The 17,153-nt window shown below is 37.7% G+C and overlaps 1 protein-coding gene across 2 annotated transcripts in view; it reads left to right on the plus strand.

The window, feature by feature from the left end:
- Positions 1–3,767: 3,767 nt before the first annotated feature.
- The window catches only part of farp2 (FERM, RhoGEF and pleckstrin domain protein 2), a 37,109-nt gene continuing 23,723 nt past the window's right edge, over positions 3,768–17,153 (plus strand). For both annotated transcript variants that reach the window (XM_015001314.2, XM_088005131.1), the window contains exons 1-3: positions 3,768–3,986; positions 5,955–6,177; positions 16,676–16,780. In XM_015001314.2, the coding sequence (XP_014856800.2) occupies positions 5,977–6,177; positions 16,676–16,780 (306 nt within the window). In that variant the 5' untranslated portion in view covers positions 3,768–3,986; positions 5,955–5,976. The remainder of the gene's footprint in view (positions 3,987–5,954; positions 6,178–16,675; positions 16,781–17,153) is intronic.

Below are 17,153 nucleotides of genomic sequence, written 5' to 3' on the forward strand. Positions count from 1 at the left end.
TTCTCTTGCCATTTAATTTTCTATGAATGTGCTTGGATATAACATTTACCTTTGTGACTTACTCTCACTGGGAAGGTAGCAGTCTTCCCCATGGTTGTAGAGTTTACTGACCCAGACTGAAACACTTTTTAAAGGCAAAGGAAACCTTTGCAGGTGTGTTGAGTTAGTCAACTGAGAGTGTGACACCATGAGTTTACAATATTTAACTTTTTCACAATACCCAAATTTTCTGAGACATTGTATAGTAAATTTCCATAGCATGTAATCCATAATCACCATAGATAAAAGAAATAAAGGCTTTGAAATACTTCACTTTGTCTACAAGCAGTCTACATACTGAACGAGTTTCACTTTCTTGAACAAAGGATAAAAAATGTTGAACTTTTTCTCAGTATTATTAAATGTATCCATATTTATTGTACTGCTCTCCTGTCCTCTTCTACTGCCACGTATTTTAGATTTTGTTTGTCAGGTTTTCACAACAGAGGTGACCTCTCGGCATCCTTCTTCTGCACAGGTCTTAGCCAATTCCGAGCTGATGGCACTGCTTATTATCGTCTGATTTAAAAGGAAGTAAACACAACATTTCTTTTATCCGCTGCTTTAAGTTACTTTGACCTGTCCCTCTGCCTACAAAGCTCAAGGTTTTCTATTTCTTTGTGTGCTTCAGAGCCCTTTTAAAGCCTTTGTCTGGGAGGACAAATCTTGCCAATGCAGTCTGACCTGGTGCTATGTTTATTTATGCAACATAACACAACCATCCGTACACTTTTGTTGGAAACGGTCCGTAATTTGAATTTTTTTTTTTTCATAAGAAGCCATAGATTAAAAAACCCCCAACTAATTATTTGATTTTTATTTAAAATGACAAATTGTGAAAATCAAATGAGATTCATTGTTTTATTTTGTTTTATACAAGCAAACGGATAAGTTGCATTTGATTTAATTTTATTTTCATATTTAAAATATAAAAAGCCACAGGTTTTTGGCATCAAAAATATTAGATATTAGAACTGGAACTCACTTAAAAATATTAAACATGTCAATTGCGGGATATTTAATTAGTCATATATGTAGTCATACCAATCATAATCGTCTTTATTTAATCATATATATTAATAATATACAGTAATTATATATAATCAAAAACTGTATATATTGACAAAATAAATAAGATTTTATTTGAAAACCCCTTTTTGATTTGAATTAATTGAATAAATATACATATGAGCTCCACAACAATAATATTTATTATGTTTAATCTATTATTTTGGTTATCAAAGTATATGTAATTGGGCTCAATTGCCTATAACATATCTCTGTAAGATGTATAAATGAAAAGTCTCTTAGAGAGGCTTAAGTAAATAAATATACTACAGCACCTGTCACAGGTTGAAAAACCACAAAGTGTTTTACAATAAAAACAGGAACAAAATAAAAGCACAGAAGACTAAACCAATTTCATATTATACAGAAAAAAATAATTCTGCAGTAAACTATTTACAATCCAGTCTGAATAAATGGGTCTACAGCCGTTTCAGAATTGACACGGAGCAGAGATGGAAGCAACACGTTCCTCAACCCGAGGGGTCAGCGTTCCAAAGCAGCCTATGTCGTTCCAGACATAGGCTGGGGGTTGACCAAGCACAGCTCTAGGAAAGGTCTAAAATTTGAAAATAAATTCTAAAATAATACCAACAGTTAATGTAGAGAGATTAAAACAGCAGTAATGTGCTGTCTCCTTTGTGTGTCAGGTTTGCTGCAGCGCTCTGTAGTGACTGGAGATGGTTGAGATGATTCTCATTCAAACACATAAGAAGACTGTTGAGATAATAAAGATGAGAGGAAACAAAAGCACAAATTATCATAGAATTTCAAAGTTTAGAAATGTTTTTTTTTAACTGAAAAATGTCATTTCAATGCTAATTCATTTATTTATTTGCAAGGATGTTGCAGAATTAAAGATAACACCATAGTTTTAAAGGTTTAGATGGACCACATACCAACATATTCAATAAATTAGAATATACGTCCCAATGAGTCTGGTTTGTCAGATTAAAAGTACCCTTTGAAAATAACAACCTTTGTGCAGGTATTCAGCATAGTTTTCACTAAGCACACATTTCTGTTTTTAAAAAATACTGTTTACATTGACCTGACGCAATCTTCTAATCTTAAATGTTGTATTTTCATTAGCAGTTAGCAGAAAATCATCATAACTAGGAGAAATATAGGCGTTAAAACATCTGTTTGTCTAATTAGCCATTATAACGTGTTTCACTTGGTGATAGAGAGACTGAAATAAATTGACTTTTCAATAATTTTCTAATTTGTTGAATGGGTCAGTATATCAGTCTACAAACTATTTATTCGACCATCATGCATTGTGGCTTTAGGGGGCGCTGTTTCTCCTCTATACATTGACTGTCCCCTGAACTGGAAAACTGACACTCATATTGAGGGATCTGAGAAGCTAAGGTTTTTATAAACCAAAGAGACACAACAACATATAACTGAGGTTAAAAAATAGGAACATATTCTACATTCAAATAGATCTGTAGACCATTTTAATACTTCACATGTTGGTGGTGGATAATATTTACAAAAAATAGAATCAACTCTGTACACAGACAAACTAATCAAACAAACCTGTTGCTTTTTCACATTCATGTTTGAGAGAAGTCCATGTGTTCAGAGGAAACAGCGCCTCCTTGCTTTACATACACAACATATAATGGTCTTAGAATAGCTTAGGAATGTTTTATATATATCTATATATCTATATATCTATATATATATCTATATATATATAGATATATATATATAGAGAGAGAGAGAGAGAGAGAGAGAGACTCTCGTGTATCTCTTTAGGCAGCGATTCAGGTATGGGCATCTGGCAGTACTTCTTGGGTACTGATCTTTTCATTGCACCCCTTTGGAGTTCTGAATATTGATCAAGGTGCAAATTCAACCACAAAATTTTAAAATGCTATTCAAACATGACAAAGATATTTGTTTGGTGCTCAGGAGTTAAAATAAGATTTTTTTTTTATGTGAAAAGTATCAGAGATTGAAGGTGCTTCACATTTCTGCGCCAACAATAGTCTGCTGTCACAAATATTGAGTTCATTCTTACTGATCTGTACAAACAAAAGTCTGCTCAGGCTAGAAGTGCTGTAAAAGTAAAAGAACAGTTTTAAGTCTGACTTTAGAGATAAAGTTTGTATGGCTATCTAATTAAAGAAATGTAATTTATACGAAAACTAAAATTAAAAAAGGCCTTTACTTGCATACACTAGATTGCTGCAAATTTATTACATTTAACACATGGCATAAACGCTAAAACATTTATTTGCTTAAAAAGGCCAGTAGGGGGAGCTATATTATAATGTGAGAAACACCTTTGCCTTACTCTCAGATGTTAGTCTTTTTTTTTTTTTTTCTTCACCTGAAAGCTACTCGAAGACGTTGGACTTTGGTTAAACGAGACATAGCCTAACTGAACATTACTGATAGATAAATACACATATATACAGAATAATTTAAATCAAACTAACACAAGCTTGAGGAGTGGGAGATTTTATCTTGTGAGTGAAATCTCAGCGTTCAAAGTACTCAGAAGAACAACCATTTTATTTTCTATCAGGGTTGACCACTCTGGTAAGAAAGCCAAGTCACCGCCGTAAACATTTCGAAAGTTTATTTTAGGCCCTAGAAGAAAATACAGTGTGCTTTTCCCTCCGACATATTTCTTCTCTTTTCCATCCATGCAAGCTATTTAAAGTGAAAGAAGGTAAATCTTCGTCCCACAGCCCACAAACCCTCGGCCACATCTGAGCCAATGACAGGACGAACGCGACGGTTTCAGCCAATGACAGAGGAGTGTGAGTGCACACTGGTTTAGGCGACGCCGACCATGGACAGGAGCGGTGTCCTTCTCAGTGTTGCGAAGTTTTAACGTTTTGTGTCATTTCCAGCAAAATACGGTAAGTTCAATACCGCCGTTTATACTTTGTTTTTATCACATATGACTTTTATTTAGAATAGGTATCCGAAACCGTAAACTTCAGGATTTAACTTCGCGTCCCCACTCTTTCGGTGGTTTTGTATTGAAATGTATCAAACTTCTTTCAAAACGAATTAAAAAGGGAGAAAAAAAAAACAGCTCGTGCATTTTCTTGACGTCTTCTGCGCCATTTGTTGTAATTCCTCCGTTTCACAATTTAGCGACATTTGTATCTTCCTGACCTAGTTGGGTCCAACACTCAAAATAAACATCGAAAGAAAAAAAAACCCACACTCACAGCGTCATTAACGCTGCACACCGAGGTTTCTTTTTCTTTTTCTTTTTCAGGCAGTGGTTTCTGCATAGTTTTAACCTTCTGCACCACATCCACGTCTCTTTGACTGTCTCAGATGTGTGTTGGCTTCTGGTCATTTCGCTAATTCTTAGCCCCATTTAGTACCCAGGCGTTGTCTTTTCATCTCTGCCTATCTCCATTTTGTATATATTTACCTAAACTGCTCAGTTTATTTGTCCTTGTTGCTAAATACTTTAGCTAACGACAGTGAAAAGTAGTCGTAAACATGCTCAAATCTCAGATATAGTGTAATTGTGTGTTGTTTACCCTTTTTCCATTTATTTTGGTTCCGATCCTCGTTTTGGTAGCAAGGGCTAAAAGTACTCAATAATTTGTTCAAAAAATATCGATATTAGTTATTGCGAAATCGGAAATACACTCATATTGAAAGTACGTTAATTGATACTTGCTTCAATAATTTATTGAAAACATAATTATTTTTGAAAATAACAAAGGAAACTGCATTTTATGTTAAGAGGACATGTAACTAGGCAACATTTTATTTGTTTAAACTCAAGTGAAAGTCCTGTGTTAGACATATCAATTTATTTTACCAATTATATCAGTGGGTAGACTAGCTGCTAGTGGTTTGATCTGCATTTGAATGGCCTTTCTTCTTATCCAACCTTGGTCTATTTGATGAGCCACAGTGACTTCATTAATAATATGTTGGGGTGGAGAACATGAACATTTGAACCGTTTCCACCAATCAGCACCAATTGGGCCTGTTAACTTTTATGAAATAAGAATAGATAATGGCAGATAGTGACCATAAATCGATAACTTGAAAAAATAAGTGATCTGCTGTTGGTTGATATTATTACTTCTAGGGTATTTTCTTCCAGGGCCTAAAATAATACAACACAGTATTATTATTATTATTATTATTATTTTATTTCACCTGGCTAAAAAAAAACAAAAAAAAACCTATTGAGATTTAAAACTTCTTTTTCAAGGGAGTCCTGGCCAAGAGGCAGCAACAAATACAACGCTGAAAAATTAACAGCTTAAAGAAAATGTCAAGCTAGGAAACGGGTACATGTCATAGGATCTGCTTCAAGAACTGCTTAAATTTAAATGCACTAAAAGAGATAAGTTCGGTCAGTCTAAAAGTTTCTTGAAACAAGTTCCGTGAAGTTTATCATAGAAAATAACTTTAAATCATTGGCTGTCCAAGCAGATTTGCAACATCTCCTTGTTGGGAGACACCTATATGTATCGCTAGAAGTCGGGTACAAATTAGCCAAGACTACAGAGAGAGGAGTTACCTGCTTCCAAAATAAAATATTATGATCTCTGATTAAAACAAAAGGAACTCCAAGTGACCTGACATAATTACATTTATTGGAGTAGACTCTGTGGCAGACAACTCTTTTACTTACCTTGAAAGCCGGGTGCTGAACAATGAAATGGTTCTGTTAAGTGCCTATAAATGCGGTTCATGTGTCCAAACCGGGAAAGGCTATAGCTAGTCTTCACTATGAGCCAAATCCAAACATTCAGCATTTCATCTGAAGTCTCGTTTGAAAAGAGTTTTATCCTGTTTTTTGTTTTCATGATTTGCAATAACATTTTTTTTTCTGTGACCTACAGGAGTTAGCGGCCCAGAGGAATTATGGGGGAAATAGAGGGTTCGTATCGGGTTCTACAGACCCCCGGCACAAGGCTGGGAGCCCAGTTCAACGCCGGTATCAGCACCCTGGAGCCAGGCCAAAGCCTCAGCGGCAACATGGTCGGCGGGAGCAAAAGCCACGGGCTGGGCCTTCAGGTCCGTGTGCAGGGACTGGACGACTCCCAGGAGTTCTTTGTCATAGACGTGAGTATCAGCAGTTGTCCCGCTGGGGTCACCGTTGCAATCCCCTCGCCCAGTTTTATTTACTCTGAGATAAGCCTGCTGTTTGTTCCACAGCAGGCTGCATGTCTTGGTTACCCTGCTTGCGTGTGGCTTTGGGTTGGTGACAGCTGCCACATGGCTTTGGTGCTAAAATCCCCTTCTCTTAAGGCCTCTTATTGCTTCCAGCTTTGTGTCTCTTTCCAGGGCACTTTTTGGTGTTTTGGCTTTAATTTCTGCTTCTCATCTAGAAGTTAGTGGTGAAATGGAGTAGGGTGCACTTTCCTTTCTTTCTGTTTTTTTTTCTTTGTTTTTAACCTAAGACTAGCCTGTACACCAACTTTATTTATTGGTGTGCCCAGACTTAAACAACGTTCTTTTGCTTTCCTGTTGTAACTCTTCAATTTGCAGCAGGGGTAATTCAGTAGACAAATAGGAAGTAATAAGGAAGCCACTATATCAGCACTTGTTTCCTGTCGTTTCCTGCCGTGAGGAGGATACTACCAAAGTGGAGTCAACCACAAGGATTAAATATTCAATCCGGTGCCTGATTTACGGGGAAGTGCAAATGCTGAGTTTGGCGGCTGCTAATTGTGTTTTTAGATGGAGTATTTCTACCTCTCTCCAGGTGTCCTAAATCCTCCTGTAGCCACAACAATAACCGTTCCAGCAGATGCAGTTTGGGAGCACCGCTGAGACGGACGTTTTATAATCTCATCCGCCATGTGTTACTGCCAAGTCCGATGCTAATGGACTGTGACAGATTTAAGTTTGATTTATAAGAGAACGGCTCGGGATGATGTTCAGTCAACATGAATACAATCTTTAATGACTTTTTTTTTTGTTTGTTTTTGTTTTTAGGGCTGCAGCTAATGATTACTTTAGTTACTTATTAATTGGATGAAAAAAAAATTGCACATTCTGCAGATTTTTCATTCAAGTCTTTTTTATACATTAGACATGCATATATAGATACAAATAACTCAATTCCTTTTTTAAATAGAAAATAAATATTTTATTGCAACAATGTAGCATTCCTTCAGTGTACGCTTAATCGTTCGTAGCAAAGGATGCATCTACAGAGGAAAAAATACTTCTAATGTCAATATGTGAAAAGCTCAGCTCCTTCTTCTTGATTTAACTTCAGTGTTGGGCTAGTCTGTTGATTATTTTTCGGATTAACCTATTAATGAATGGACAGCAAAAGGTGCTTAAAAGATTTTTTTAACAGAATTTGAATCAGCTGAAGCTAAAACTATGACATTTGAGGAGTTTTGAGTAAAACATATTTACAGTTTTTGTTTTTTACATTAAACACAAAGTGTATATATTTTTTGTACAATTTAGAGGTATTGCTTTGAGTGTGGTGTTTTTTCAGTAATTCGCTTTTTTTGAATCTGCATACTTTAGTTGATGATTAATCAGCTGAATTAGTTGATGATTATTTCAATAATCGATTGGTCCCGATTATTCGTTTCAACCCTTGCTGTTTTTGTGCTGGAACTGTTTTTGAATTTGGCCTGATGAGAACTCTGCACATGAAGCAGACAGAAATACATAGCTGCAAAAGGGGGAGTGACGGCAGTCTTGTTGTCAAGCAGACTGCAGTTTGGCAAGAACAAGATGGCTCTCTGAGAGGGTCTGTTGTTCATCCATGCTGCCTCATATGTCTGTTCATTCATTGAGGAGCTGTGGGTTGGTGGGAGAGTAGTAGTTATCTCTCCACTGAAAGACTGCATAGCATTGCTTTTATTTAGGAGAAGAGGATGCAGCTGCTTGCCAAATTATTCAAACTTGCTTACATTTTGTCATGCTGCAACCATGAACCCAATGCATTATATTGGGAATTTATGTGACAGACCAACGCAAACCAGGACAAAATTGTGGAGTGGGCTTCAAAGTGTTTTACAATTACAGACCTGAAACCCATTCACGTTCAGCCTCCTTTACTTTGATGAATTAAATTAAGTGCAATCATTGTTTTTGTCCACTTCACAATTATGTGATACTTAAAGCCAATAAAACCAATTCAAGTGTGTGATTGACAAGTTGAAGACAAGGCACCATCAACCTACCCTTCCCTGCTACCGTAGAGGCCCTGAAAATTGAGTAATTTTGTTCCCAGAGAGCCGTCCACCTGGCGAACTCCACACCAGGCGCCGGTCGGACTAAGTTCTGTGTAAAGTGTTGTGTGATTGGTCACAAGTTTGTTGCTGTGTTTTATATGTAAATGTGCTCAGAATGCAACGTCGATATTCCTCTTCCCTCATTATCATGGAGACATGAATATTTTTTGAGGAATGTTGGACTGGCACAGTTAGGAGTTTTGTAACTTTTATACAATGCTTCACTAAATAACTATAATATTAACATTGGCTAATTCACTAATTTAAGAAGTTTCATTGCTCAAGCTGCCATAGTGCCCTTGACTGTGCATTAATGTACAACTATTGTAAGTCTGCGGTTTAATGGAATTTTGCTCAAATAACTCACAGAAAGCAAACCTACGTTCCTATGTTCTTTCCTTTGTTTTTTTTTATTATTGTGATAGAAATATGTTGTATGACAGAATATTTGTGACGATGGCGCACAAAGTAGACCAAATCAGATAAGAGAGCATTGCTCTGTGATCTGTTAACCTTTACTACAGTTACCTGGCATCGTCAGCAGACATTTGCTTGCATAGCTCCTGTTCTCAGGCTCCTCCCACGGCCAGCGCAGGAGAAAGCTCAGCCTTGTGGTTTCTGGACAGGGGAGGAAGGCCCATCAGGGCAAGGAAACACAGGCTCCTTTTATCCAGCACAGCCAGCCCCTTCTCTGGCCTTAACTTCTAGCTCAAAAACTTGCGAAAATAGCCAAGGGGGGTGTGGGTTGTAAAACCTAGCAGTGTGAAAATCCACGGCGGAGGGGAGGGAATCGGCATTGCTTTAGTGTTGGCAAACAAGCACATAAACGGCAAAAAGGCTGACAACATAGATAGGAAGAAAGGGGAGCAGAAGTGAGTGGCAGTGTTTCGTGTTCAGAAAGAGCACTCACCGCCAGGACAAAGTTTGAGCAGAGAACGTGGGGGATGGGGCTCACACAGCAGTGCAGCCTTGCTGAAAGTTTGTCCCAGGAATTTCAGCCTCTTTGTTGATGTCGACTTCACATTTGGTTTCGTCTGTCAGCAACACGATGATATTTGTGTGATTCAAGTGCATTGTGTTACTTCTGTTTGATATTTTTTTCACTATTTTTTTCTTTATGGCTGTCCAGAAAGTGGTCATAAAAACCACAGTGTGAAGAACAACACATGGAGGGTAATCTTTTTAGAGTTTTATCATAAGGTGTTCCTTGCTGGTATGGACGAGTGTAGAATTTGATGTCACTTCTTCCCACTGACTAAAACAAATTTTGTATCCTTCCTTCTTTTTCTCCCTACTTGTATCCTTCCTTTATTCATTCCCTGCTCGTACACTTCCTTGCATTTTCCTTTTATTTTTTGCTTTGTTGTCTCCTGTCCTTGTGTTATTCCTTTTTTCCATTTTCTTCTTTTCTTCCTTCCTTGTGTCTTCTTTCAGTCCATTATTGGTGTGTCCATCATTCTTTCCTTACCTTTGAGCTTTCTTTTTCCTTCCTTCTTTATTTCTTTTGAGCTTTCCTTTTCTTTCTTTTGTGGTTTCTTTCCTTCTTGTTCTCGGGCTCTCTTTCATTCAAGCTTTCTTTATTTTTGAGCTTTTCTGTTCTATATTGTTTGAGGTTCTGGAAAGGTGAACCTTGGGCAGTTTTAATTCTTACATGAAAGATATGAACAGAATCTGCATGAAGTAATCATAAAAATAACTTGAGACTGTTGCCCAAGTCTGATTATTTCTCACCTTGACCAACCCTGATCCACGCTTTGTGTTCAGCCACAAAGTCAAACCTTATTCCAATCACTATGCAACCGATACCTGGGAGCTTACAGGTTACAGCTGCAACAAAAGTCTTTAATGTGGAGGGTGGTGGAGCAAGAAGACTCGCTTTTAGTTTGGGATCAAGCTCAGGGGAAACACAGAAGGTGTGGAGGGAACAGTATTTACTACAGAGACATGTGAACTGTTTTTTTTTTTCAGGCTGCTGATTGGTGCATTTTTAAACATTGCTGATTGTGTTTAGAAATGGACAATTGGCATTATTGTGCAAACATCAGTTTGCACAATACTGTCATTTCCATTGACAATATTATTGTGCAACTTGATATTTCAAAAATAAATTCACTTAAAAAAACTTTCGTTTTTTGATCAAAAGCTTTGGCACTAGGATCAGGTAGTATTTTTGAAATTGTCTTATTTTGCAAAACTGCAATGGAAACACATTTTGCATCCCACAAGTCACATGATCAACAACCAGCACAAACCATGAAGAATAATTCAACAGCAAGTGGTAGGAGGATGATGGTGCTGCATGTTTTTAATGACTTATTGTGTGAACAAACGTATTCACATGTGATTTTAATTGCGTTTCTTATTTAATGGAAACACTGCAATTGCAAAATTTATTTTTCACATTAACGGAATATAGACAAAGTTTTGCAAACATTTAAAACGGCTACTACACAAACCTCCACTGTACATTATGAGATCAAACATTATGTAAAATGTGTGCTAACATAAATTAAACCAGCGTTATTCAACCAGCACCTTTGTTGAGTACAAAGGAGGGCAGGTAGTATCAATTCCCTACTTCACACCTACTCACCAACTGACCTCAGAGGCTTGTTAAAGTAGCTAAAAAAGATGACAGGCTCCACATCAACCCCCCAATAGTTGAATGATATCGCATAGCAATGAAGTATGGAATCTGGCTTAAATTTGTCTTTAGAAAGTTGCAAGGCAACACACACACACTCCACAAATGACAATTCAGTCCCCACCCTATCCAGAATTTCACAATGACCCTGATGTGTAACAGCGTTTTATAGTGGCAGGTTTAAGAATGTTAAAATGGCTTGAGTTGGAAACGTGAGTCGAAGGTCACCTGCAAACAACCTGATCCTGATTATCAGCAAATACTGTTTATCTGCCAACAAATACAACCTGAAGGCAGCTGCCCTCAGGTGTGTTCTGTAGCCAGCTCTCTCTGAAAAGAACCCCCAGCAGTGACTCTTTAGAATGAAGCTTGACTTTGGTTGAGGAAAGCAGCTAAAGGCCCTTGAAATTCACTTCACATACTTGTGGCCACTGGTGTGCAGAGCTTTAAAAGTGTATATCGAGAGAGACTGAGAGAGAGCGATGGTAGAGCTAAGCTGAAAAAATGGTACGTGTCCCACTGTGCTAAATGCAAGCCTCAACACACCCCTGCTGCCAGTGGGAGAATCTGGGATGAAACCGTGCTTAACCTGTCACACAAGGCACACCCAAGACCTGGATTTGAACTGGGTTAGGCAAGATCTGCTGTTCACCTGTTTCCTTTCTGTTTATTTTTTCCATGCATGAGGAACTCAGTCCTCCTCCCCCCTGCAGATTGCTGATGTTCAAACTCCTACTTGTATTTCCCCCAACAGCACCAAATGGCACGCCGCACCGCTAACACACCCAGAGAAAGATTTGTCTCTGAGAAACATCTGCTTGCCATAATCCCTTCTGCTTTCGGAGCTTGATTAGGTGACCCGTTGACACGATGAGCCTGTGGTCCATGTACCACAAGCAGGGTGTGAACAACACATGAGCTAACTCTTATACCACCGATGTTTCTCAGCTTCAGATGCTGTTTGAACTTCTCAAAAGCAACCCACCAATTTTCTGACTCACTTGTGGCAACAGCAGAAAATCCCAGCAGATTTAAGCGAAGATGAAGAAGATGAGGAAGGATTATCTACAATATAGTTAGCTTAAAAATGGAAAAAAAAAATGCACTCAAAGTCTCTGCATTTTGTTTCTTAATTTACATTTTTATCAGCATGGAGTTTACAGGTCACAGTTGCAACAAAACTCTTTAGTGTGGAGGGTGGTGGAGCAATTAGACTCACTTTTAGTTTGGGATCAAGCTCAGAGAAACAGAAGGTGTGGAGTGAACAGTATTTACTACAGAGACATGTGAAGCCTATTTTAAGAATAGGCTTGTTTGTACAAATTTTTTTTATCTTTAAATATCATCTTAGAAGTATCTGGCAGAGTTTCCCCCTATTCTGCCAGATCATGCTACGTCTGATGATAGGGACACGAAGGCAGTCCACTGTGTTTTTGTGTTGGAAAAATGTTAAGTTGCAAAAATTTAGGCGTGCATGAGTATTCATCATGATTTGAGAAAAGTAGCGTGATGCCAACACGCTGGTGTATGGACAGCGTAACTGGTGCGAACTCCATTGTGCTCAGTTCAATGCTTCATATATAAACCTAGTTTAATCAGTCTTTGCTGTCATAAACAAGCTACATTTAGCCTGATGGAGGGGTCAAGTAAAGCCTGGTGGCCCAGGATTACAATACACTGGGAAAAATCCTGCTCGACATTATTTTCCATACCTTTGGTTGGTGTTCATTAAGGTATTTTGTTAGTTGGTGACTATAGTGAATATATTGTGTAACTCTGAGATATTGCCAGTGAGATTAAACTGTTTTAAAAAGATGTTGTTCATTGGTGTTTCTCCAACCAGCCCCGAACTACAGCTGTGTTTGCATTGGGGAATATAACGGAGTGCTGCTTGTGGCAATTTATTTTTCCATGTACTTGTAAATTTCTTTGTCTCTATGAAAAATCTTTATTTTTTGTTTTATGACGAATGCAGCCGTTTTCCTGAAAGATTACAATAGTTGTTTCTTTGGCTTAAAGTGCCTTTGTACTCTGCTGCTTTGGAGCTTTACCGCTCATTCCAGAATGCTGTTGACTCATCACCTGGTATGTCTAGTTTTCATAGCATGTCATGTCTTTGTAGGCTTGTTTTAGCACAATAGGATCTTTTTAGATGCACATTTTCACTTTTTCTTCTTGTGTGGAGTGATCTTTGTTCTTCTGCTTGCCTGGAGCTGCTCACTCTTTGTAGGCTGTGCCACAATAGACTGTTGATACCAAGATTGGATTAAAGTAGAATAAACTGAATTATTAATTTTTTTTTGCTGACTTAAAATGAATAAGTTGAGAAATTCTAAAACGGATCCAATGGGTTTTATCAGAATGAAACTTGGAAAGACATTAAGTAGACTTAAACTAGCTCATTGCTAAGGTCCTTTGTTTTGCTTTTGTATAAAAGGTCAAGGTGAAAATAACCAATGTGGATCCTTTTGTTTGTTCTCTGAAAGTATGCAGCCAACTAGCACATTTCAGACTGCTGACGACTTATCAGGATCTCACTATCAACAGATGACATTATGTGTGCATTCCTCAGGATATCTTAGATGTTGATGTTTGATGGAATGTGAAGCCGTCCTCTGCTTGTGTTTACAGTGATTTTTCATGTCATTAGAGGAGGGGTCAAGAGACATGGACTAGAAGGTTACACGAAAATAGCATTTCAATTTGTGATGTCCTTTTGCTGGCTTGGTAAATTAAGGTTAAGATTAAATTCAAATTAAGGTTGCACATCTGAAACCAAAGTCATTGGATCTTCCAATACCATAAATGTAACATCTTAAAAGGAAAAATAAAAAAAGAAGCAATGTGAAAGAAAACTAATTGACTTTTAACCCTTTTAGACCCGAATTTCAAACGTCTGCCTATATAAATCTTCCTTATTTTAATTGTAAGTAGTTATTTAAATGTCCTGTGAGATGATATACTTACCCATGTACCCATAACAACTGGAACTTTCAATATCCAACAAGTCATTTTCACAATTTACCGTCTATTAAACGAGTGCCCCCCGGATTAATTTCACTCTCTGCAGCTGCAGCTGTGAAATTACCGTAATAACCCGATATTGGCTGGAAAGTGCAACGTCTCCCCTTTCAGAAACCGTTGGAATTTTTCAGATAGCGCCAAGTGTGGTGGAATTACGGTACTGCAAATGTTTACATGTCGGCGGCGACAGGTTCGGTTCTAGAAGGGTTAACATTTTGATTAGAGTTAAGTTAGTAGCAGGTGCTGATGAACAAATAACTGACATCCACTGTTTTTTACATCCAATGAAGGATGTAAAAAACATCAGGATTGATGTAGAAGAGCCATCATTTCTGTCACATTGTTCTAAGGAGAAGAAGCTAAAGGTCATTTCCAAGCATCTAAATTCAGTTATGTAGTCAAAGATGTTTATCAGACGACAACCTGTTATCAGCTGAATAATCTGCTCTCTCAACAGGTCTCAACATGTCTCAACATGCAACGAAAATACAATTTTCTCTTATCATGCCCTCATCATGAGCATACCTCCTCTGACTTAATTTTTAAGCACCTCACTTTAAAAAGCTTCCCTCAATAACAGGTTGTTAGTGGAACCTGGTAGCATGGTGGCATCACTTGATCCGGAAAAGGTTGTTCTTTGACTTTCTGACCAACTGGTCACCGGTCAGGGCCAACCTGAAAATCAGCAGATTCATGTCTCTAGTTATCATGCTGTTTGTTTAATTCTGGAACCACATTTTCCTTTAGTTCTGTGAAAATGTCATCTAAAATGTTCTCCTACTAGATTTTTGAGGTTTTAATTTAAACACTCCTTCTCAGGGATAAAGGTGCAGCATGTAACTTTTATGACAATTTATTTTTTTTTTTTACATATTTGTTAAAACTGTCACAGGGACAGTATGTTATGAGACCAATCTGTAAAAAAAAAAGATCTACTCCACCTCCTCCCTGAGCAACTATTACTATCTGAAGAAAACAGCAAAAACAACCAATCAGAGCCAGTGGGTGTTGGCGCTGTCAATCATCAGTGGCTATGCTAACTAGCCTGAGCATTCACAACAGGCTATTCTAGCTGTAGTGTAACAAAGAGAAAGAAGGAGAAGAAGAGGGGGATGAGCATAACCACATTGAGGGGCGATTGACAGCACTAAGCTCCCATCCTGGCTCTAATTGGTTGTTTCTAGTTAGCACTGGGAAAAGATAGAGGAGCTCCTTTTTATTTTTGTTTTTTCAAATTATCTGTCTCATACCATACTGTCACAACATAATGATAGTTTCAACAGATTTGTAAAAACATATTATTTAATAAAAGTTATGTACCGCACGTTTGACTTTTGCATAGAGACATCTGAGAACAAAACCAACTATGATGAACTTTGTTATGAATGTTACTTTAATGAACACTTCACCTCTATTCAGCCCCGTCTCTCTGGTTTGACTCTTGTTTACATTTTGTATTTAAAAGTACATGTGTGGATGCTATAGCAGTTTCTGTACTATATTGAAGCTTTTCAAATGTTTTCAACCTCATTCTGCCAGATTATTACAGAATCAATTAAACACCACTAACATCATTAAATGGAGGCTGGAAAGAGATCCATGTTAGTTAGATCTAATGTCAGTGAAGAATTTGGTTTTGATAAACTCACTAATAAAGAAGTCCATCTGCTGAGAGCTCAGTGTTTATGCTGAATCTATGACTGAAAGGCAGCCAAAGTGACACATTTTGCCTGAATTCCTCGCATTTGCCCACTGTTTTCATTCAGCGTACTTACTGATATCGTCTAGAATGCGTGTTTGGCTTATCCTCAAAGGCAGACCAAAGTATTCCAACACATGTGCTTTTGTTCCCCACTTTAGTTCAGTGGTAATCAGACTCTAAGTGTAGGCACTTGAAGCCTTTTACAGCAGATTTCCACACTTGCTGATGGTGCTTTTGTAGATTTCACCTGCGATTTATAGGTTGTCTGAATGCAGAACATGTGACTGTATCAAAGTCATGAAAAAAGCGTCTCTACAGTTGAGCTTTTGGCGGCCGCTGAGCTGTAATACCTTACTTTAGCCGATGCAGTGCAGTTCTTTTTATAAGGCTTTTAAAAATACTATTTTACATTACTACCAGATGTTTTAGGCTGTAATTTTCTCAAAAAGTCACAGCCTAGATTTCCAAACCTCAACTGCAGTATGCCCTTAGTACATAGTAATTAGTTCTTCGTTTAGTGAAAACAAACCCCAGAGCGCTGAGAAGGTAAACCTCTGCAGATTTTCTGCCTGAGATTTGTTCTCCCCTCAGCTCAGAGCGAGTTAACAGTGCAACACAAAACACCTTTTTTTTTAAAAATTATTTTACCAGCTTATTGTCAACATCAAGGAGGCCATTTGACTCAACAGATGGAGCATACAAACTCATAAAACACAATGAAGAGAATTGTTTACAGATGGCAAGTATTTTCTGCTCCAAAGACAGAACTTACCCAGCGCTCAGCTACAGCTACATTGGTCTTTCTCCAAGGATCTCTGCGGATCACTTGTGTCCCGTCTACATGTATATATATTTTTTGACTGAAACCAATGTTCTATATGTTGCTTTTAGTGCTCGTTGAAGATGCTTCACAGGAGGGTATCAGAAAACTTTGTTGGCATGTAGATGAAAGGAATGCCTCAGTCTGTTTTCTTTCTTCTCTTTCAGCCAAAACTTCCTGGACAGAACCTCCTCACTGAGGTTTTCCACAGGGGTAACCTCATCGAAAGTGATTACTTTGGCGTCGAGTTTCAGAACATGCAAATGAATTGGGTACGTACTCCGCAATAATATCTTTCACTTCTGGTTTGAAGCACACAGATTTTACAGTGCTTTTCAAAACTGTTCATACACCTTTTAATATTCTGTCACGTTACAATCGCAAACATCAATGTATTTTATTGGGGTCTTTCATGGTAAATGGATGCAGAATGTTAGATTAGCCCACTGAAAGTTGAGACTTAAATCCAACTGAGACTGAGACTATTTTAAATAGATATTTAGAAATGCTTCCAACCAATGTGTTTGAACTGGAGCTAATATGCAAAAATCAGTTTCTAAATATGTAAAATTGTCAGTAGCCATTTGCTTTACAAATGTGCTCAAAATGTTTTGGTGTTTTCACAATAAGAAACGCAGTTAAAAT

The sequence above is a fragment of the Poecilia mexicana genome, unplaced genomic scaffold (genome assembly GCF_051168715.1).
Source record: "Poecilia mexicana isolate PSO_F unplaced genomic scaffold, ASM5116871v1 scaffold_4, whole genome shotgun sequence".
Classification (NCBI taxonomy): Eukaryota; Metazoa; Chordata; class Actinopteri; order Cyprinodontiformes; family Poeciliidae; genus Poecilia; species Poecilia mexicana.